General features: G+C 37.4%; 4 protein-coding genes across 6 annotated transcripts; 3 read left to right on the forward strand and 1 right to left on the reverse strand.

Annotated features, from left to right (window-relative positions):
• The first annotated feature begins 1,297 nt into the window (after nt 1-1,297).
• Nucleotides 1,298-6,445, forward strand: LOC110851807 (venom carboxylesterase-6). Of its 2 annotated transcripts, XM_022099714.2 has the most exons (16): nt 1,298-1,596; nt 1,966-2,946; nt 3,515-3,655; nt 3,916-3,985; nt 4,105-4,158; nt 4,248-4,263; nt 4,344-4,357; nt 4,438-4,479; nt 4,548-4,634; nt 4,716-4,730; nt 4,805-5,043; nt 5,132-5,300; nt 5,397-5,578; nt 5,658-5,808; nt 5,869-6,001; nt 6,073-6,445. In XM_022099714.2, the coding sequence occupies exons 2-16, from the start codon at nt 2,209-2,211 to the stop codon at nt 6,242-6,244; spliced, it is 2,223 nt and encodes a 740-aa protein (XP_021955406.1). In that variant the 5' UTR covers nt 1,298-1,596; nt 1,966-2,208; the 3' UTR covers nt 6,245-6,445. The 2 variants fall into 2 exon arrangements, with proteins under 2 accessions (XP_021955406.1, XP_035710002.1); XM_035854109.1 differs by lacking the exon at nt 1,298-1,596 and having other exon boundaries at nt 1,668-2,946.
• Nucleotides 6,446-6,834: 389 nt separating this feature from the next.
• LOC110852774 (transcription factor Dp-1) lies at nt 6,835-11,514 on the reverse strand. Its single transcript, XM_022100890.2, has 9 exons — nt 11,072-11,514; nt 10,553-10,683; nt 10,380-10,467; nt 10,151-10,305; nt 9,717-10,061; nt 9,544-9,614; nt 9,249-9,474; nt 9,011-9,159; nt 6,835-8,938 (listed from the first exon to the last, which is right to left on the reverse strand). The coding sequence occupies exons 1-9, from the start codon at nt 11,127-11,129 to the stop codon at nt 8,461-8,463; spliced, it is 1,701 nt and encodes a 566-aa protein (XP_021956582.1). The 5' UTR covers nt 11,130-11,514; the 3' UTR covers nt 6,835-8,460.
• A 650-nt stretch (nt 11,515-12,164) lies between these two features.
• Nucleotides 12,165-15,738, forward strand: LOC110852775 (F-box/SPRY domain-containing protein 1). Of its 2 annotated transcripts, none has more exons than XM_035854110.1 (4): nt 12,165-12,755; nt 12,860-13,792; nt 13,883-14,112; nt 14,240-15,738. In XM_035854110.1, the coding sequence occupies exons 2-4, from the start codon at nt 12,916-12,918 to the stop codon at nt 14,426-14,428; spliced, it is 1,296 nt and encodes a 431-aa protein (XP_035710003.1). In that variant the 5' UTR covers nt 12,165-12,755; nt 12,860-12,915; the 3' UTR covers nt 14,429-15,738. The 2 variants fall into 2 exon arrangements, with proteins under 2 accessions (XP_035710003.1, XP_021956583.1); XM_022100891.2 differs by having other exon boundaries at nt 12,165-12,751.
• A 284-nt stretch (nt 15,739-16,022) lies between these two features.
• On the forward strand, nt 16,023-17,805 carry LOC110852776 (dehydrogenase/reductase SDR family protein 7-like). The gene is made up of 6 exons (XM_022100892.2): nt 16,023-16,399; nt 16,483-16,510; nt 16,591-16,706; nt 16,793-17,015; nt 17,101-17,185; nt 17,258-17,805. Exons 1-6 carry the CDS (start codon nt 16,214-16,216, stop codon nt 17,640-17,642), a joined length of 1,023 nt encoding a protein of 340 aa, XP_021956584.1. The 5' UTR covers nt 16,023-16,213; the 3' UTR covers nt 17,643-17,805.
• The last annotated feature ends 274 nt before the right edge of the window (nt 17,806-18,079 follow it).

Here is an 18,079-nt window from a genome sequence, read left to right on the forward strand (position 1 = left end):
GATTCCAGACAAACTTTATTATGCAATTATTTTTACATCGTCTACTTTATGTATTTTCATCTGCTGAGAAGGTTCTGCTCCATGCCGTAAAAAGCATTCATATAATAAAAACTTGCCTTATGTATTGCGACAAAGAGATTTTTGCATAAAATTCACTCCATTTTCTGCCAGACCTTGTTACACGCTTGATTACCTTTTAAATTAAAATTCCGGTTTTTTATTCGATTTAAATCTGTTTATGTTCTTTCCCACGAAGAAAGTCAAAGTCAAAGAAAGTGTTAAGAATAATTCTAAATTTTCCGGTGGGAATCACAATTGTTTGCAAATTTTTGCCAAATTAGCAAATTTACCTGATGATAATAGTAATGATATTGAGGAAAAAGTAACATGTTGTAAAGCTAGGAATGTTGTACTAATAAGGAAAATTAAATTAAATGTGGCATAAAACTTTATGATCGGACAAAACCTTATTTTGATGATACAAAACGTGATAATTCACTCCCATCCACAAGGTAATTGTTGAGAGGTATGCATGTTAGTTATGCGCATTATTTTATTTTACGTTAACAAAAAAATTATTAAGTGTGGACATGCATACGACGAAATTTCTTGAAAACTATGTAATTTCCGAATGAATAACCTACATTCATCCTGCCACCTTTCCAGAATTCCCCAAATTTTCGTCTGCTTCCCTTCCGTCCGTTCGTACAGCAAAGATTGGAACGTGCAAGAAAAGATAGTTCCGGTCCGTTATCACAAGTTTGGAGGAAAAACTAGTCACAAATTAGATAAATAGGTGCATTTTAATTGCATATTTACCATTCCAGGCAATTTTTAACAATTCACAAACATATGCATCTTACATCCGCCAATCTATTATGTAATATATTATATATTAGTTGTTGTTTTGTTTTGTTAGTTTACAATGTTGGCTCAAAAATCCAATTCCAGAAGGACGTCTACCTGTATGTAGCTTGTTATCAAACTCTGTGACCTGTTGATTACAGATTTGCCCATCAATGTCTTAGCAAAACTACCCAAATCACCCAATTCTGCACTACATTACTTCCACACATAATCATAATTGCATCCCTGTGTAAATAATAATTGACCAGACCACAAAACTCTCCAGGTATACGTATACATAATTGTTCTTAAAAAAACGAATCCTTCCATAAATCTGGGCTTTATCATTTATATACCAGTCGAGTTTTGCTTAATACCTACGAAAACCAAGCGAAGCAAGACTTCTCAAACAATAAAAAGGAAGACCACTCATTATACAGGACTAGTTCTTAATTCTGATCATCACACAGTACCACCACCTCCTCTGCAAGATTAAGATTTACCATTTTTCTATCCCACATAAACACTTGCACTGGCACGGAAAGCGTCTCAATTGTTGCCGAGGCTTGGTCGAGTTGAGATAGGACAAAACATAGGTTTTATCTTTATTATTTACACAACAATATTGTGCTAAGTGCGTTTACGTCTCGTGTAATTTGTTACGTAACGTAACGATAAATCGTAGATTAAGTATTTAGTAAAGGCCTCGCAGTGCCTACGTATGGAGAAGCATGGTCACCAAAATGTGAGGTAAAGTAATTTAAAAAATTAAGATGTATTTATTATATTTCTCAATAGTCTTTTTACTTTGATAAGATACACATTGTATTGTCTCATCAGTTGGGCAAGTAGGTAGTGCAAAAATATGTAGATATGCAAAAATATTGCATGTGCGTGCGTGAGGCAGAGTGAGACGGTCAAAGAAAAAGTATTGCTATTATTACAGTTTGCTCAAGAGTAATGCGATAATAACAATGTGTGATGGATGGCCAGGGGTACGATTATTTAATCTCACTCACTGCCTATTTACTTACTTACTTGGAGAGGAAGGTTGCCTTATATTTAGTTAGATGAGTACACACCTGTCAATAATTAAGACGCTTTTTTGGACCATTTTAGAGGACGTGGAGTTGCAGTATCTAGTAGTCGTAAAGTAATAACCTTACTAGCGTGCAAATGACCAAACAATGGTGGACAATGTCATCTCCTTCCTGCAGTTTCTCAATTTCATCTCAATGTGATCCACTAACTCCTAACTGACTTACTTACTTACTCAGAGAGCATTGCAAATTTAGTGCCAGTCGTAAAATCAACAACAACATCGTAAAACAAATATATCCAGTTGAAACGTCTAAATCAACCATGGTGTTCACGGCAGCGGCTCATTTAATCAACATGTTTTGCAACATGGTCCCCTGCTCGGTTACACAGCCCCCTCCACAAGCCTTCATTCGGGACAATTACAACTGGGCGGGTAGTAGTACCACGACACCGACCCCGTTTTATTATGATGTTCCCCCAACGTCGCACCTCCCTAAAAACTCCTCGAGTGGCCAAGAACAATTAGAATTCAATTTTAATTCGGATGAGCTTGCGCTAAGTGCGAGATCCAAGCGGCTACTTGGACATCCGAGACATAGATCCAGGTCTAAAAATCCATACCCGCAAAATAATCGGGGACAGAATCAAGCAAGACAGTCTAGAATGACGGTGACCACTCCGTACTCGACACCGGTGGCGAGAAGGTCACGGACAGACCAACTTTCTGGAGGTTCACCGGGTCAAAGTAGAGGGCTTAATTCCGTACTGCCAAATATCTTCTCGGCCGTTCCAGTGATTCCGGTTTTGTTCAATAATCTCAACGGTCTCGTGAGGTCGATGACGAACACGATCGAGAGTTCGGTGGGGGGACGAGGAGGGGACGGAATTGGGGATCGGAGTGGGAGAAGTGGGGCTGGATTTGAGCCCCCTCTGCCCATCGTGAGCACACAGTATGGAGATTTGGAGGGGTATTTCATGGGGACGATGAAGGGCAGGAGGATATCAGCGTTTGAAGGCGTGCCTTTCGCAGAACCTCCCATTGGAAAGTATCGATTCAGGGTGAGTAAACAAAAATGCATGCACAAAATTTTCATGACTGTACAAATTTGTGCAAATAGTAGGTGCAAATTTGGCATATTTTTTGTGTCGTAAATACAGAAGTATGTATTTACTGTGTAGTTTTGCGATAAACTTTTCCGGGTTTGTCCAGCCATTAGTAGATTAGTAGGTGACACATTTGTTTTGTCCAAGGCGAGTTTAGTATTTGCTTTAATTTTATGATTGCATAATTACATATGTGCGCAAAAAAACTTGGAAATTTTTAATGATTACTTTGATTGAAAATCTCACCTTGGAATTATGGTTGACAAATTACATGCATGCATTCATTATTACTGCACACCTTTAAACAAGCAATTGACTCGAGAGAATGCAACTCATAGTTTTGTAGAGTGAAGATGACGACGGTTACGTAATAATGATGCCAATTTAATTGATTATGAGGGATGAGATGACATTTGTATTTGTTTGTTTGTGGCATATGCAGTTGTATTGTATGAATAAAAAGGTTGCATGCAAAACCTTACATAACAATTAAAACTAACAATTGACAATTAAATCTGTTCAGCCACCCGTTCCAAAATTCCCGTGGAAATCGATCTATCCCGCAAAGAAGACGGGGAGCAGTTGCAGCCAGGCACACCCACTGGATTTCTTCATGGTGACGGGATCAGAGGATTGCTTGTTTTTAAATGTTTACACTCCACAGGTGATTAAAGTTACGAGTTCATAAAAAATGTAGACAAAAGCAGTGGCCGCGGAAGCTGTGGGGACATCTAGGGACGTTAACACTGTAGGATAATGGAGGGAGGGGTTTGTATAACATGGGGAGATGATGGGGACATCGAATAACCGTGGGATCCCTCTGTCCTCACAGTTCCGCGGCCACTGGACAAAAGCCATACATAAATTTGGAGATAATCTGCACACATAATCGGTTTTTTAATATGTAAATGTACACAAAAATAGATTCGGCAAGGGTCAACATCTCCGAAATTGCCAATCCTCTTTTTAATCCATGGGGGATCTTTTCAATACGGTAATGACAATTCCAATATGGTGAGCTGAGCTTACATGCATACTCCACCCGATTAGATCATTTAATTTAGATGACATAATCCGCTCAAGATTTACATACAATTTGATGGATATTCGCAGGATCTTCGGCGGAGTATGGTCCCACCTACTTGCTAGACGAAGAGGTCATCTTAGGTGAAAATTTGTTTGCATATTAACACCTACGTACGTACAATTCTTGTCCAAATAATAATGCGATTCATTTTTTTTTGTTGAAATTTTAGTCACGGCTAATTACAGGTAAAATAGAGGATAATACTAGTTTGTAGGTACACAATTTGCAGATATTAATGAGATTTCATTGTCTGTCGGAATTCTAGGTTGGGACCATTAGGTACGATTTGTACATATAATTGCATTGTTAATTATTGTGTAAATATGGACGGTTTTTAATGAATGTGATAATCCGTGCAGGATTTCTGAGTACTGGAGATGAACAAAGTCCAGGAAATTATGGTAAAAATATTTACAGAGGTATTAAAATACTAGCAAAAAATAATTTGGATCGTGTTTTGATGGATTAGGCCTCAAAGACCAAGCTCTAGCGTTGAAATGGGTTTATGAAAACATTGAGGAATTTGGTGGGGATAAAAATCGTATCACAATAATGGGTTAGACAATCTTATGAAGCATCTTCATTTTTGGAATGCAATGTTTCTAACAAATTTATAACTTTTATACTTAATTTGCAGGACAATCGGCTGGAGGTAAGTATACGTAATTATTTATCACAATTAACCTAAAAAACTGATCCGACTAAAATTTGTTTCACTTTTCCCAGGAGTCTCAGCTCACCTCCATCTTATCGCGAATAAGACGACGGCCTATTTCCAAAGTGGGGTGAGCCTTTCCGGATCAGCCTTCGGATTTTGGCCCATCGTTGAGAAAAAGAGGTCACAAGAGTTGGGACGAAAATTAGCATCTGCCGTAAATTGTAGGCGGTCGAGTTCACGCGAGATGATGAGATGTCTTCGATCCGTGAATCCTCATGTCATCACGGCAGCTCAAATGCAACTCTATGTAAGCATAATGCATATAAGACTTTATTATTCACTAATTATAATAATTAGTAAACCCCAGAAACTTATTACTTACTAAATTTTAACAGGAATGGATCCCATTCCATCCTCTCGTGCTGTTTGCCCCCGTGATCGAGGACGAAACTCCCGACGCATTTTTAACCCGACGGCCCGAACAGGCTTATGAGACCGGAGAAGTGATGGATAAACCTTGGATTTTCGGTCAAACTTCGCAAGAAGGACATTTCGATATTTACTGTGAGTTGCACTATTTTTTCTGTTTTATTTAAACCAACAAATATCTGTGTACATATTTAAATCCATGAAAAACTGAACGATCTATGTATTCAACAGTCATGAGACTGATGATGCAAGCCCCCAGCATTGCCTTGAATGGGAGGCGTTATCTCCCCATAATTCTGGACTATGGGCGAACCACCCGACAACCCCTCACGAGCCAAATTACAGAAAAACTACTACAATTTTACGGAGGTGCATTAATCGGTCAAGGGATAAATATGCGTTCGATAAGTGATGTAAGCTATATATTTTAGCTAATTATTTTCATAATTTTATGAAAAAATGATTAATAATTTGACAATAACTTTCACCCAGATGTACACGGATCGTTTTTACACTTCCACGATAAGAAAAGCCATCAAGTCGCATTCAGCCATTGCCCCCGATTCTACATATGCGTATGTCTTTGATTACAAAGGGAAATACAATTTGGGATCCCTGTTCGGAAGTCCAGAATCAGAGTGGGGTACGAAAGTGTATGAAACATTGTGTAGTACCAAAAAATATTAACATTTTCACTTTTTAGGCGTTTCCCACACCGAGGACATGTTTTTCTACTTTAATTCCTCCGTCTATCACCACGGTCTTCAGCGAGACGATAACGAGTACGGATTGAGCCAAATAATGACTGATTTCCTGGCGAACTTTGTGTCGACGGGGTGCGTAATCCATCTCCTGAAAAAATTAAGGACATTTTCATTAAATTAATTAACAAGTAATTGTAATTTAGGACACCAATGCACATGAATGCCAATAATTCCGAGGTCCCATTTTGGGACCCTGTGAACCCTTCCTCCACGAGTGAACCACTCCAGTATTTACGGATTCGGAAAGAACTCTCCATGATGGCTGACCCATTTTCTGAGCGCGTTCAATTTTGGGAGTCATTAGGTTTAGATTAATTCGCCTCCAAGAGAACATAACATTTTTATCGAGAGATTATTGACTGATTTGCATAATTAAATATTAAATACTTATTAATCCTGTTAATTAGTTAGTTAATTATGCAATGTATTTAGGTAAGTTATATATGGTTGTTTAAGTTTGTAAAAAGGATTAATTAATAATAACAAATGAGTAATAATGACAGATCAATTTTAAAATTTTTAGATAAAGTTTATTTTTCATCATCAGGTGTTATTATTTTTATACTTAATTAATTCATCATCATTACATTTTATGCAGTATGTATGTAACGTAGTGAAGTGGACGTGGCATATTTATTTAGCATAGATTCAAACTATTCATTACGCCATTCGCATTACGCTTTAATTGCAACTTTCTGGAACATATTTAATATAATATTTAATTAAGAAGAAGGTACCAATGTCGTCGTGTTTATATTATCATCATTTTCATGTCGTCATCCATAAAATCAACATCTACCCGACAGAAAAGGTACACATTTTTTATTTAAATTATGTAAATTAAATTCTTTACTATTCTCTTTTATCTAGATAGAATTTTTAACCACACTTATTTATAAATATTATTTAATGGTCAATAAATTTATTCACGGAGTATAGAAATTTATTCGCAGAGATATTATTTCTACCTAAAAGTTCAGTTTTTAAACGGGTCACTTTTGATTTAACTAAATAATTAAGCTAGCATGGGCGTATCCTTTCTTTGGATAGTGTGTAGAATGCAAGCATATTATAAACTATCATGATGATGATAAGCTTTGATAAGTTGGGCAGTATGCTTTTCTATATTGGTTTAAAACTATGTACAAGAATGAGTAGAAAGTGATTTGCATTAATTATGTAGTTAACTAATTATCATATAACAAATAAATCTTAAAATTTGCAAACTATAAGAAAAAATATGTGATGTTTTTTTTATATACGCAGATATACAATTTTGGGTACTTTTTTTACACAAGAGAGAAAAAGAGAAGGGGTAATCTTTAGTGAAAATAAAAAACGAAAGCATTTCAAAAATTTGTATGTAATTAGTTGATCTATTTTCTACGAATATGTCCAAAACCTAAGTGGTAGTAAAGTGGCGATTTGTACATTTCTTTCTTACTCTTCTTCTCTCCTTCGCTTTGTTTATCGTAATTTCGGTATATCAAAAAATTGTGCATACTCACTCAACTTCCTAATTATTTACTAATTATTTTACATAATAATTAATTTACTAAAATTAAAAATGATTTTAAATCAGAGACAAAAGTAATGATGGGACGAGAACTTATACATTTTTGGCATAGTTGGTGTTAATAAGATTTCTTATTGCATTTCTAAAATTATTGAATTTTTGTCTCATTAAATTTTCAATAATTTTCCCAATAAAATAAAAATATATTTAACACTTAATGTTTACTTGAGGCAAAGAAGGATCATGCATGACAAATACTATTATTAATGAATTGAAATTGGTATATTTTACATGAAATGATATCAGGGACGATATAATAATACAACATTGTGTGTGGGTGTGGAATTATCTAACGATACTGTTTAATTATTATTATTTTGCACGATATAACATTGCTACATCTCGCTATTAAAACATCATTTGTAGTGGCTAAATAAATATTTTGCATGCAATAATTAAATTCCTATTGGTTAATGTTAATATTTTCAGTGTTAATATTACAATTCACGGCAAAGTGGTCAATTTAATGGTATTATCATCATCATTATCATCATAAACCAAGTCAAAAAATAAGGGATTTGACTTGTTCATCAATTACGTATTTCGTAGTCTCTTAACAAAAAATAGTGAGGTGAAGGTAAATCTTTCGAAATAAATCATGATGTCCTTTCTTTCGATCGTTAATTAATTTATGTAGTCAAACTAACTAACTAATCTACTACTATACCTCTGAAAATTGTCTGGCGAGAACAAAAATGGAGGAAAATACTAGATGAGAAAAGAAAAAAAAACATCAACAGCATCGTCATCATCATCGGGTCATGTCCATGTCATCCATCTGTCTTGCTGCTCCAGAAGAAGGTTTCGATCTGCTATCCGTAATAAGACTAAAGAGATTTTACGAATTATCATTAAAATGCTAACCATTTCTGGTAATATGGTGAGAGTCGTTCCTATGGGCTAATTTCCAGCCGAGCACATTCTTTGATCTTTCATAACTTGTTTACACTGTCATTTACTCTGAGAGAGGGTCGTCGTCCTCAGCGTCATCACCATAACTTTCTTCGTCCATGTCACCGTCATCAACTAAATCTTGAGCAGCGTCTGGGTGAAGGGATTGGATAGCTGCTTGCATTTCAAGATCTTCCACAGACATGTTAATCCCGGATAGGTCTCCGGTAGTGGAGAGACCGAGGGTAGAATTACCGGTGACTTCGAAGCAGACATTTTCTGCGTTGTCTTCCTCCATGTCGCCATCTTGGTAGTACTCTTCATACTCTAAATCTCCAAATTCTGCACGCCAATCATTCGTTCGTTTGGCAATTTGGTCGACATAGATTCCCAGTGCTTTGGGAAGAACGGACTTTGCTTTTTCAACGTCCTCGTCCGTACATTCGCCCTTGTCCAAGCCGAGAGCGAGGCCCATTCGTTTCAATACTTCGATGTCGTCGTGAATTTCAAACGTTCCATCAAAGTTGAACAAGTACTCCATTCTATTATTAAACAGAAATTTCAAGGTAGGGAAAATGATAGAATTCTTAAAATAAACTCGCGTGTTAACTCACTTGTCATTGGAAATGGAGCAATCGATGACAGTATTTTTCGCAGTGTTGACAATTAAGAAGGGTAAATGAATTGATCCGTGAGGAGGTGGAGGACCGGTTTCTTTTTCTTTCTGCTTATTACGTTCCACCAGAGATTTAAATGCCACTTGCTGTAAAGAAATAGATTGGGCAAAAATGATTAAAATTTGTTCAAATGATTCGATTCTATATCATTGTCGTCGATAATTGTGATACTAACCTGAATTATGAGGTCATGAAGTTGTTGAGTTTTCTGTTTGAGTCTTTCAATCCTTTTTTGTCTATCCTTCTCAAGGGTGGTACATTCTTGCATGGAATTCGTAGGAAGGCCTAACCACTTGATTTCTTTTTTCTCTTTGGAGATGATATTCATAGCCATAAGGACGTTGAGTGCATCGTAAACTCTTCTCCGAATGTTCTTCTGATCAAATTGTTGCTCTATTGTGCTAAAAAGCGAGAAAAAGTATGTTACTGCCTGATACAAAATAGATCGAGTAGTTCAATAATTAACTAACCTAAGTCCAACACCGGGAGTGGCAAATTCTTGTACTAATTCATCTGCGACCTCATTGTACGTTGTGATGCCCTAGATTCGTAATTAAAGCAAATGTTAGGTAACAATGAAACAAATGTACAAATTATATATGCAAATGTAAAATTTAAAATCCTAACAAAATGTACTACTCACCTTATTTCTAACTTTCTCACAAACTTTCATACTGAAATGTCTTAAACCTTTCCCCCCCTTTTCGGACTTCCTTCTTTTGCTCTCATAAGAAATATCGGAAGGAAAATCTACCCTTTTTCGGGCACCCGTGTGATCAAGAATAGGAGAGATAAAGTTTTGCTTGAAATTTAGATTGGAACCAAGGCTGAGTGTTTGTGACCCTCCTGGCGAAGAAGGGGATGCTGCCACTAATTGAATTTGTTGACCCATATGGTTCCCTTGACCAAACTGAGAAGTCTGCATCAATTGTGGACCGTTGGGGGTTTGTGTGAGGAGGAGTCGTTGGTTCCCGTGCTGTATTACTTGCTACAAGTGATATTTTCAAGATTTTAGTTTGGGTGTAAAAGAAGCAAGAAAGTACTGACAAAAAAAAACAATAAATAATGTTAACCAACCATAACTTGGGAATTTCCAACAACCATTTGACCTCCGCCTGATCTCTGAATAATTTGATGTGTGCCAGGCTCCATTTTAATATTGGCTGCATTAAGAATTCTGGTCTGACCCATTCCTCCCTGATGCTGAATTGGAATTGCCATCATTTGACGACCTAGTAAAAAGTACACAGAAATATGCATTAGCAAAAGACCCGGCTGGTTTTCGCTACATCTTAATCAACAGTACCTCCTTGTGTCACAACGCCGCTAGGTTTTGTAACAATGTTAGATGTTCTAATAAACTGCGACGATCCACCGGTTATTATATGTTGGCCCTACATTATTGGTATAATGGGTCGTTACACAAAATGCACCAATTTGTCGCATGCAAGTTAAAAATATTCTGATAATTACATATACCTGCGTCCCGGACGATGTCCTAATGATCGTTTTGACACCTCCCGGCGTCCCCGCCGCCTTGATTGCATGACCACTTGCTGTCACAAATTTTCCCGGAGCCGTCTGCACGACTTCGATCATTTGAGTATTTCCTGTAAGCACAAAGTTGCTCATGACTAATGACATGAAACTAATGACTTGATTAACCCAAACTAATTGACCGACAATAGATAAGCACCCCACCAAATCAAATCACAAAAAAACTGACATCGCATCTTTTGCCGCCATCATCTCCACCCCTTACACCACACCCATACCCACCCCTCCCTCACCAATCATTGACACAATGATGCCCCCAATTAATGCATCATTACATGTTATCATCTCCTTAACAATGCATTCGATTCATTCATTCATGAGAGTGAGACCGAGAGCAGCTTTTTATGAAATGGACTCCTCCGACCACCACCATTTATACAGACGGCACATAAATATACATTCCATCCTACCCCGGGCATAAAAAACCGAAAGTTCCCTTACCACTGGCATCCTTGATAAGTAGATTCTTAACGACCGGATTCCCCGTTGTCGTTGCCATGCTGCTTCAAGAGATGATAAGCGCCGAAATGACGACAGTATAACAACTTTTAAACGGGCCACAGTTTAATACCCGGCTGCAGGTTAAAACTCGAACTATTTACAGGGAGGAATTTGGGGTCGACAATTTTTTTATGCCGAGATGTTGACCTGACCGTGACGTGACGACGTAGGCGTCAAGGGACGACTTTGGCGAAAATCTTGTGGCGTGGTTGGTGACGACGGATCGTCGAGTCGTATCCAGTTTTGTGAGTGGTTTAGTATATTTCTTGGTCTTTTCTTTTCCTCGCTGACTGGCAAGCATACAACTAAACTAAGCTCGGAGAGTTTTGGCTTGGAAGGTGGGAAAAAGTTGGTTTTTTGCGCTAAAAGTCCGACACCATCTGCACAACCAGGATCCAACAACTCTTTGCCACCGAAGGACACAAACATAAGAGGAGGATTTTAGGACGGTGGCTAAGAGTGAGTTCAGATACGATGTGATGGGATGAAATTTTAAAAATTTTAAGAATATGAAAATTTTGGAATTTTGTTAAAAAAGGAAGTTTGTAATTTGCGGGAGTCAAATGGGGAAGCAAAGACAATTTTTTTAAGTAGTAAAGATAAAATGGGAAACGGTTAAAGAATCATTTTTGACTTGGGTATGCTCTTTAAGAAACAATATTATGATTATATGATGTAAATTTATCAAAATTTTATAGATTTATGTTTTGATTGAATAATTATCAAGGTTTTGATTAGAATTTAGTAGATTTGGGGTGTAATTTAGTAGAAATTTAATTTAGAATTGTAGATTATAGTCAAATTTCGGATTCTGGCGTTCAGAAATTACAAAACTGAGCTTTAGCAAGTCAGGTAAATCGTTACACTTGACTTATTCTCCATTCGGATTGATTTTGAATTAGTTTTTTAACGATGCATGATTTGCATGAAATTGATCTCGAGAACAAAGAGAAATCACGAAATGTCTGATTTATCCAAAATTTCACCTTTTTGTCCGACCATTTGTACAAGTCAGGTGATATTTCTGGTTCGAAAAGTGTAATCCTTAGATGTCACATCAATAATCCTTAGGCAGCGCAGTTGGCGCAATTTGAGAGTTAATTAATTATCGTCATTAAAGTAGAATCATAATATTTATAAGTTTTTAACCACGACAAACAGTAGGTGATGTAGGTTTAAAGTAAAGACGTATATTTACGAAACAAGTATTAAAAAATAACAACTTTGACGCATTCCAAAAACCACAAGTACAAAGTAAAGAACAAAAGTGATTTTTATTTTTGAGTGATTTTAATAAATGTTTGATTTGACACGTTTGCAAATAATTGCTGGGCTGCTGAAGGATGGGTTAGATGCGAGGGTTGGTGAGGGGGAGGGGTGGTAATGGGAGAAGGACAACAGTTAAGAAATGTGCAAGGGATTTAATAATAAGATTGGATTGAAGATAAAGAAATTTCAAGTTTAGGTCGATGGTGGTATTCAAATTGTGAATTACAAGTTGTGGCGACTTCAAGTCACATCTAGTCAGTAATAATCTAGTCAGTAAATAATTACCCAAGTTGTACAAAGTATAAGTGTCTACAATTGTGGAGAAAATACTGATCTGAAGTACACAATTTAGTAAGTAAGATTTCAGATGGGTTTGATTTTACTGCAGAATAATGACAACAATATTCAATAGTGTATATTATTGCAGATGTCAATTTGACATTTAATTTGTTCTTCTAGGTGCTGAGTGACTGATCTCATTGTACGCAATACAGTACCACACCCTGATAAGATAGATGTCTCATCGCCAAACAGGCCCACCTCCTCCTCCTCCTAAACACCAGTCCCCCAAACCAAGCAGTAACAATCACCATCATCACGGAAAAACTCGTGCTGGACCGAGCAATGGGGGACCCAACGCTACGACGACGACAGGAGGATCACCCTTGATCTCCAGTCCCACTCACAAGCAGAATGGTCGAATAGCAGTTGCCGCCCTACCATCGACGTCGTCGTCGTCATCATCATCAGCAACTTCTGGACCTTCTGTTACTCCTACTGCTGCTGCTGGTGCTGTTGGTGGGAAGAAAAGTCCCCTCTTGTCCAGCCTCGCCCAGAACAAACCTTCGACATCCAGTGCAAACTATAAGGACATGATGGCAGCGAAAACCTTACAGAGCCCGGCAGGCGTCGTGGGGGACGAGAACAACACTGTGGACGATGTCATCGATCCTGCTGGAGGGGAGGGTGTACCACAAGATGAAACCGCCACTTCGCCAGATCAATTTGAGGTGCTCTTTGGGTCAACGGATTCAGAGGATGACCAGTCTAGCAGTATTAGCATGATCCCGGATAATGTTCTCGAGAATTTGTTCACCTTTCTCGATCTTCCCGACATTGTGGCGGTTGGGTGCGTATGCACTTTGTGGAACAGGGTCATCAGCGATGAAAATGGGGACGTGTGGCGGAGTCTCTGTCTTCGCAGGATGGATAGGGAGACGCTAAATTCAGAAATGTTGGCAATGTGTCCGTCATACAAGACAAAGTTGAGGGCATTTTATCACGCGTGGAATCCACTCGATTGCTCGAGGAATATTTATGTTAAGCCGAACGGATTCACGATTCATAGGAATCCTGTCGCACAGAGTACAGATGGTGCCCGTGGAAAAATTGGTAACCAACAATAAATCTCAATAATAATATTGTGGGTGTAGTTGTTTGTTTGCAAAATATTGTAATATTGCTGTTTCTTAATTTAATTAGGGTTTTCCCATGGAAGACACGCTTGGGAAGTAAAATGGGAAGGACCGCTCGGAACTGTGGCCGTTCTTGGGGTAGCTACTCACGACGCAGACTTGAGGATGCAGGGTTATATTGCTCTCTTGGGGAAGGATGAGAGATCGTGGGGTTGGAACCTTGTTGAGAACGTTCTTCTCCATAATGGCGACTCGCAGGGGAATTATCCTCTCGTTAATAATGCGCCACGCTATCAGGTAAACTCAATCAATCGCTGGGTCAATTTGTCGTGGGTCAATGTGACTGGGTCAATTTGACGCGTCACCAACTCAATCACTTAATTTTTGTTGAAAGATTGTCTAATTGAATTGACTGTTGATTTAGGTGGGTGAGAAAATACGTGTCATCTTAGACTGTGAGGACAACACGTTATCATTTGAGAAAAATGATGAATTTCTTGGCGTCGCTTTTCGGGGGTTACCTCAGCACGAACTTCTATTCCCTGCAGTGTCTGCGGTGTACGGGAACTCGGAAATATCCATGATCTATCTGGGACCTCCGCTTGACGGATAGAAACATAAATCTTACTGCCACCGGTTTGAATTGGACATCGCATTTCGATAAAACACATAATCCCCTTTCCCTCTATCCCCCTATTCAATTTCACTCTCAGACAGAATCAGATCAGGCATATGTGTATGATGTCTCAGTTACAAAAACAAACAAATCGTCGTCATTTTCCACCGTTTTAGTACTTAAAACTATGCAGTACAAGTGATGGATGATTCAAAAACATAATGTCAGTCAACTCAGTCGCTGTAAAAATTAAGAATTCCATTCTTCTAGTCGTTGTTGAACTTGTCAATCGTGCTATTCCAGATTAACACTGATTAATTAATATATTACTATCCTGCGATGATCTCACTCATGCTATATATTGAACCAAATATAAAATTCCACCAACCCAAGAATGAAAACGAATAGAGAAAACTCTTGCACTCTCTCTCCATAAAATTTTAAAAGCTGCAGAAGCTATAAATATTGTGTACCAAATCAAACCCAAATCCATTCCATTTTAATAAGTGTTGCATAATTACTAATATTTTATCACGACAATGAATGAATTGACTAAAGCTAAGATAAAGAGATGCAGAAGGGACTTATCACTCGTATAGGAAAGGAAACTCATTTGAAAATTATGTCGATCTCAAGTTGAATCTCAATATTGTTGTGCTCGTAGTTTCGTAAAAAATTAAATTATTACTTATCTTGCTTGCACTGCAAGTAATCATCATACTTCAGCTTCCATTATGACTCCTCCTCCCCCAAAAGAGAGACGATCCCCATGAGCATGAGTAAATTTTAGAAAAATTGTAACAAATCTAGTCGTCAGTGATAAATGTACACCTCTAACTATGTAATAATCTATCCTCCTAATAATCCTATAATTACAATTGTCGTGCTGCCGTACCGTTTATATAGTTGTTGTTGCTGAAAAATACATGCACTCGAAAGGAAATGAAGAATATGAAATAGAAAAGAAAAATGAATCGGTAAAAATAAGATGAAAAACATAGAAGTCGGTTTTAAAAAAGGTCACGCAAATAATGATGCAATGAAAAATCAATGAAAAACGAAACGAAAATGACACGAGTTTAGCTTTTAGAAACACAAGTGGAGCTTTGGACTGCAATTTAATCAATGTTTAAAATACTTAATATTCGTATTAAATTTAAACAAAATAATCTCGGTATGTTTAAAATATTATGATTGTTTATTTATTCATTATGATTACGGCGAACATTTATTGTGATATTTGAAAGCTTGGTTGGTTTAATCAAATAAAGATTTTTTTGATCGATGGCTTAGAAAACATGCAAAAATCTGCCTTGACCATCACACTTTTTAAGCTGTATTAAATTTCATAATGTAGCAAAGTAATCTAACCAGGAGATTCTTATTTAGTGCGAATAATCTCTTGCCAACCAACAATTGCATAATTTCTGTAAGACTTGAATCATCGAGATGAGTTGGAACTTGAGGAAAAGGATGCAAGTTTTGATCTTGATCTTGAACTTGGTTTCATGTAATTGCTATGCTCACTCTGCATCAAGTATCCTATAGTGATCTTTACTTACGCAAGTAACAAAAAGTTAGAGAACCACTTGTTTTTCATAGCATCATCAACATCACGCCATGCATTATAACTCATCTTCAACCTAAAACGGGACCAGATCTCCCAAAATTCTCAACCTGGCCTGCTGATGGTTTTCCTGGTTTGACTCGTGCTTACAGATTCCCTAAACCATAAATATCGGACAGAGGCACGAAATATTTTTATAAAATTAGAACATTACAATGGTGGATGTAAATAGTAATAAGAATGGTGGGGTCAAGGAAGCCATGGATCAAGCTTTCTCCACTCTGCAAACAATTTTTAGCTATTTCCTACTTCCGGTTGCATTGCCGTTCGTCTTCTTTCAGGAATGTTTAACTTGGTTTAGAGAGAAAGTTGGGCTTAATAAACGCAGTATGGAAGGAAAGGTATGTAAAACTTGGATTTCATGTAATACAAGGAAAAATTGAAAAATATGGTGAAAGTTAAAGAAAAAACATTTATATTTCAGGTTGTGCTCATAACAGGAGCAAGTTCCGGTACACAAATAAAAAACAGATCGCATAAAATATGGGAATTTGAGACACATTGTTGTAATTTATACCATTTCGAAATGCAGGAATTGGAGAAACTTTAGCTCACAATTTTTACAATTTGGGATGCCGACTAATTTTGGCGTCAAGAAGGAGAGAAGAACTTGAAAGGGTGAAAGATGACCTCGTTCGTCAAAAGTCGGTTGGTTAAAAATATGCATAAATAACACAAAATAGTGATATTTATTATTTTGCGATGCATATAATTAATTACGTATGTGTTTCTAGACCGGATGCAGAGTCTACGTCCCGGCAGTGTTGGAAATGGACCTCGGTGAAATTAAAGCCATTCCTGCCAAGGCGAAAGCTGCTCTCGCAATTTATGAACGGATCGACATTCTCGTCAACAATGCTGGGATTCTGCATACCGGAAATGTGCTAGCTACTGATATCGAGGTGGATAAGAAGATCATGGATGTAAACTATTTCGGAACACTTTCACTCACAAAAGGTGCACAAACAAGTTACTAAATCGACGTTTTCCTGATCATGAATGGGAATTTGTAAAATAATAAAACACTATTTTTTCTCCCTAGTTGTCGCCAATAGCATGAAGGAGAAGAAATCCGGTCACATAGTTTTCATGAGCAGTGTTTCCGGCAAGATTGCAACCCCACACAGGTGCATTCATCATCTAAAATTGTCAAATTAATTATGTTTCCTAAATATTTTTACTTCTTAATTTCTCCCCAGTTCGGCTTACTGTGCGTCGAAACACGCCATGCAAGCTCTCGCCGACAGCCTTCGTGCAGAAGTTGCCGATGACGGGATCGAAGTGACCTCGATCTGTCCAGGTTACGTCAAAACCAACATTTCCGTAAATGCCTTGACCGGATCAGGCTCAACTTTTGGACGAACCTCGAAAAACATTGCGACCGGACTTTCTCCTCAAGTTGTTTGTGATCGGGTGGTGAAAGCGGTCCAAAACGGAGAGAAGGATCTCGTCATTTCTCCCTGGATTCCAAAGATTGCTATATTTCTGCGATATCTGACCCCGAATTTGTTCTTTTACTTGATGCGAAGAATGGCTAGAGCTTACAATAAAAGAGATAAGGATGAAAATTCGTCCAAACAGTAAAACAAAAACTTTCCACTAATGTAAGGTACCTTACATTATAACATAACATTGTCACTTGTCACAAAAATGCAACGAAACCAAAAACTCTTGTTTAATGCAATTATTATATTAGGAATGGCGTATAATTAACTGTTTAATAAACTAAAATCATTTACTATTTGAAGTTACTTTTAGTTATACTTTCACTTACTTTCACCATCTTTCATTATTCATTAAAATACATTGATAACCAATTTTGCGAACATTTTGTAGCATGAAATAATAACTTTACTAAAGTGCAGACTTTTGGCAATTCGTGCACTTCGTTCTTATCTAACGAACGATAAGCACAAATCAACGGCCAAACAAGGAAAACTGCGAGGACGGGAAAATGAGACGAGTCGAGTCGAGTCGCGAGAGAGACTAAATTTTGGTGAAAGACGTGCTCATTATGTTGA

Source organism: Folsomia candida, unplaced genomic scaffold (assembly GCF_002217175.1).
Source record: "Folsomia candida strain VU population unplaced genomic scaffold, ASM221717v1 Fcan01_Sc007, whole genome shotgun sequence".
In the NCBI taxonomy this organism is placed as follows: Eukaryota; Metazoa; Arthropoda; class Collembola; order Entomobryomorpha; family Isotomidae; genus Folsomia; species Folsomia candida.

Coding starts and splice junctions, on each gene's coding strand:
- LOC110852774 (XM_022100890.2), bottom strand. CDS start 11,129: ATGGCAACGACAACGGGGAATCCGGTCGTTAAGAATCTACTTATCAAG. Junction 10,306..10,379: donor CGGCGTTGTGACACAAGGAG/GTACTGTTGATT, acceptor ACTTTTTACTAG/GTCGTCAAATGATGGCAATT. Junction 9,615..9,716: donor GTGAGAAAGTTAGAAATAAG/GTGAGTAGTACA, acceptor TTACGAATCTAG/GGCATCACAACGTACAATGA.
- LOC110852775 (XM_035854110.1), top strand. CDS start 12,916: ATGTCTCATCGCCAAACAGGCCCACCTCCTCCTCCTCCTAAACACCAG. Junction 13,793..13,882: donor TGGTGCCCGTGGAAAAATTG/GTAACCAACAAT, acceptor TAATTTAATTAG/GGTTTTCCCATGGAAGACAC. Junction 14,113..14,239: donor ATAATGCGCCACGCTATCAG/GTAAACTCAATC, acceptor CTGTTGATTTAG/GTGGGTGAGAAAATACGTGT.
- LOC110851807 (XM_022099714.2), top strand. CDS start 2,209: ATGGTGTTCACGGCAGCGGCTCATTTAATCAACATGTTTTGCAACATG. Junction 3,986..4,104: donor TGGGGGATCTTTTCAATACG/GTAATGACAATT, acceptor GGATATTCGCAG/GATCTTCGGCGGAGTATGGT. Junction 5,301..5,396: donor AGGACATTTCGATATTTACT/GTGAGTTGCACT, acceptor TGTATTCAACAG/TCATGAGACTGATGATGCAA.
- LOC110852776 (XM_022100892.2), top strand. CDS start 16,214: ATGGTGGATGTAAATAGTAATAAGAATGGTGGGGTCAAGGAAGCCATG. Junction 16,400..16,482: donor AACGCAGTATGGAAGGAAAG/GTATGTAAAACT, acceptor TTTATATTTCAG/GTTGTGCTCATAACAGGAGC. Junction 17,016..17,100: donor AACACTTTCACTCACAAAAG/GTGCACAAACAA, acceptor TTTTCTCCCTAG/TTGTCGCCAATAGCATGAAG.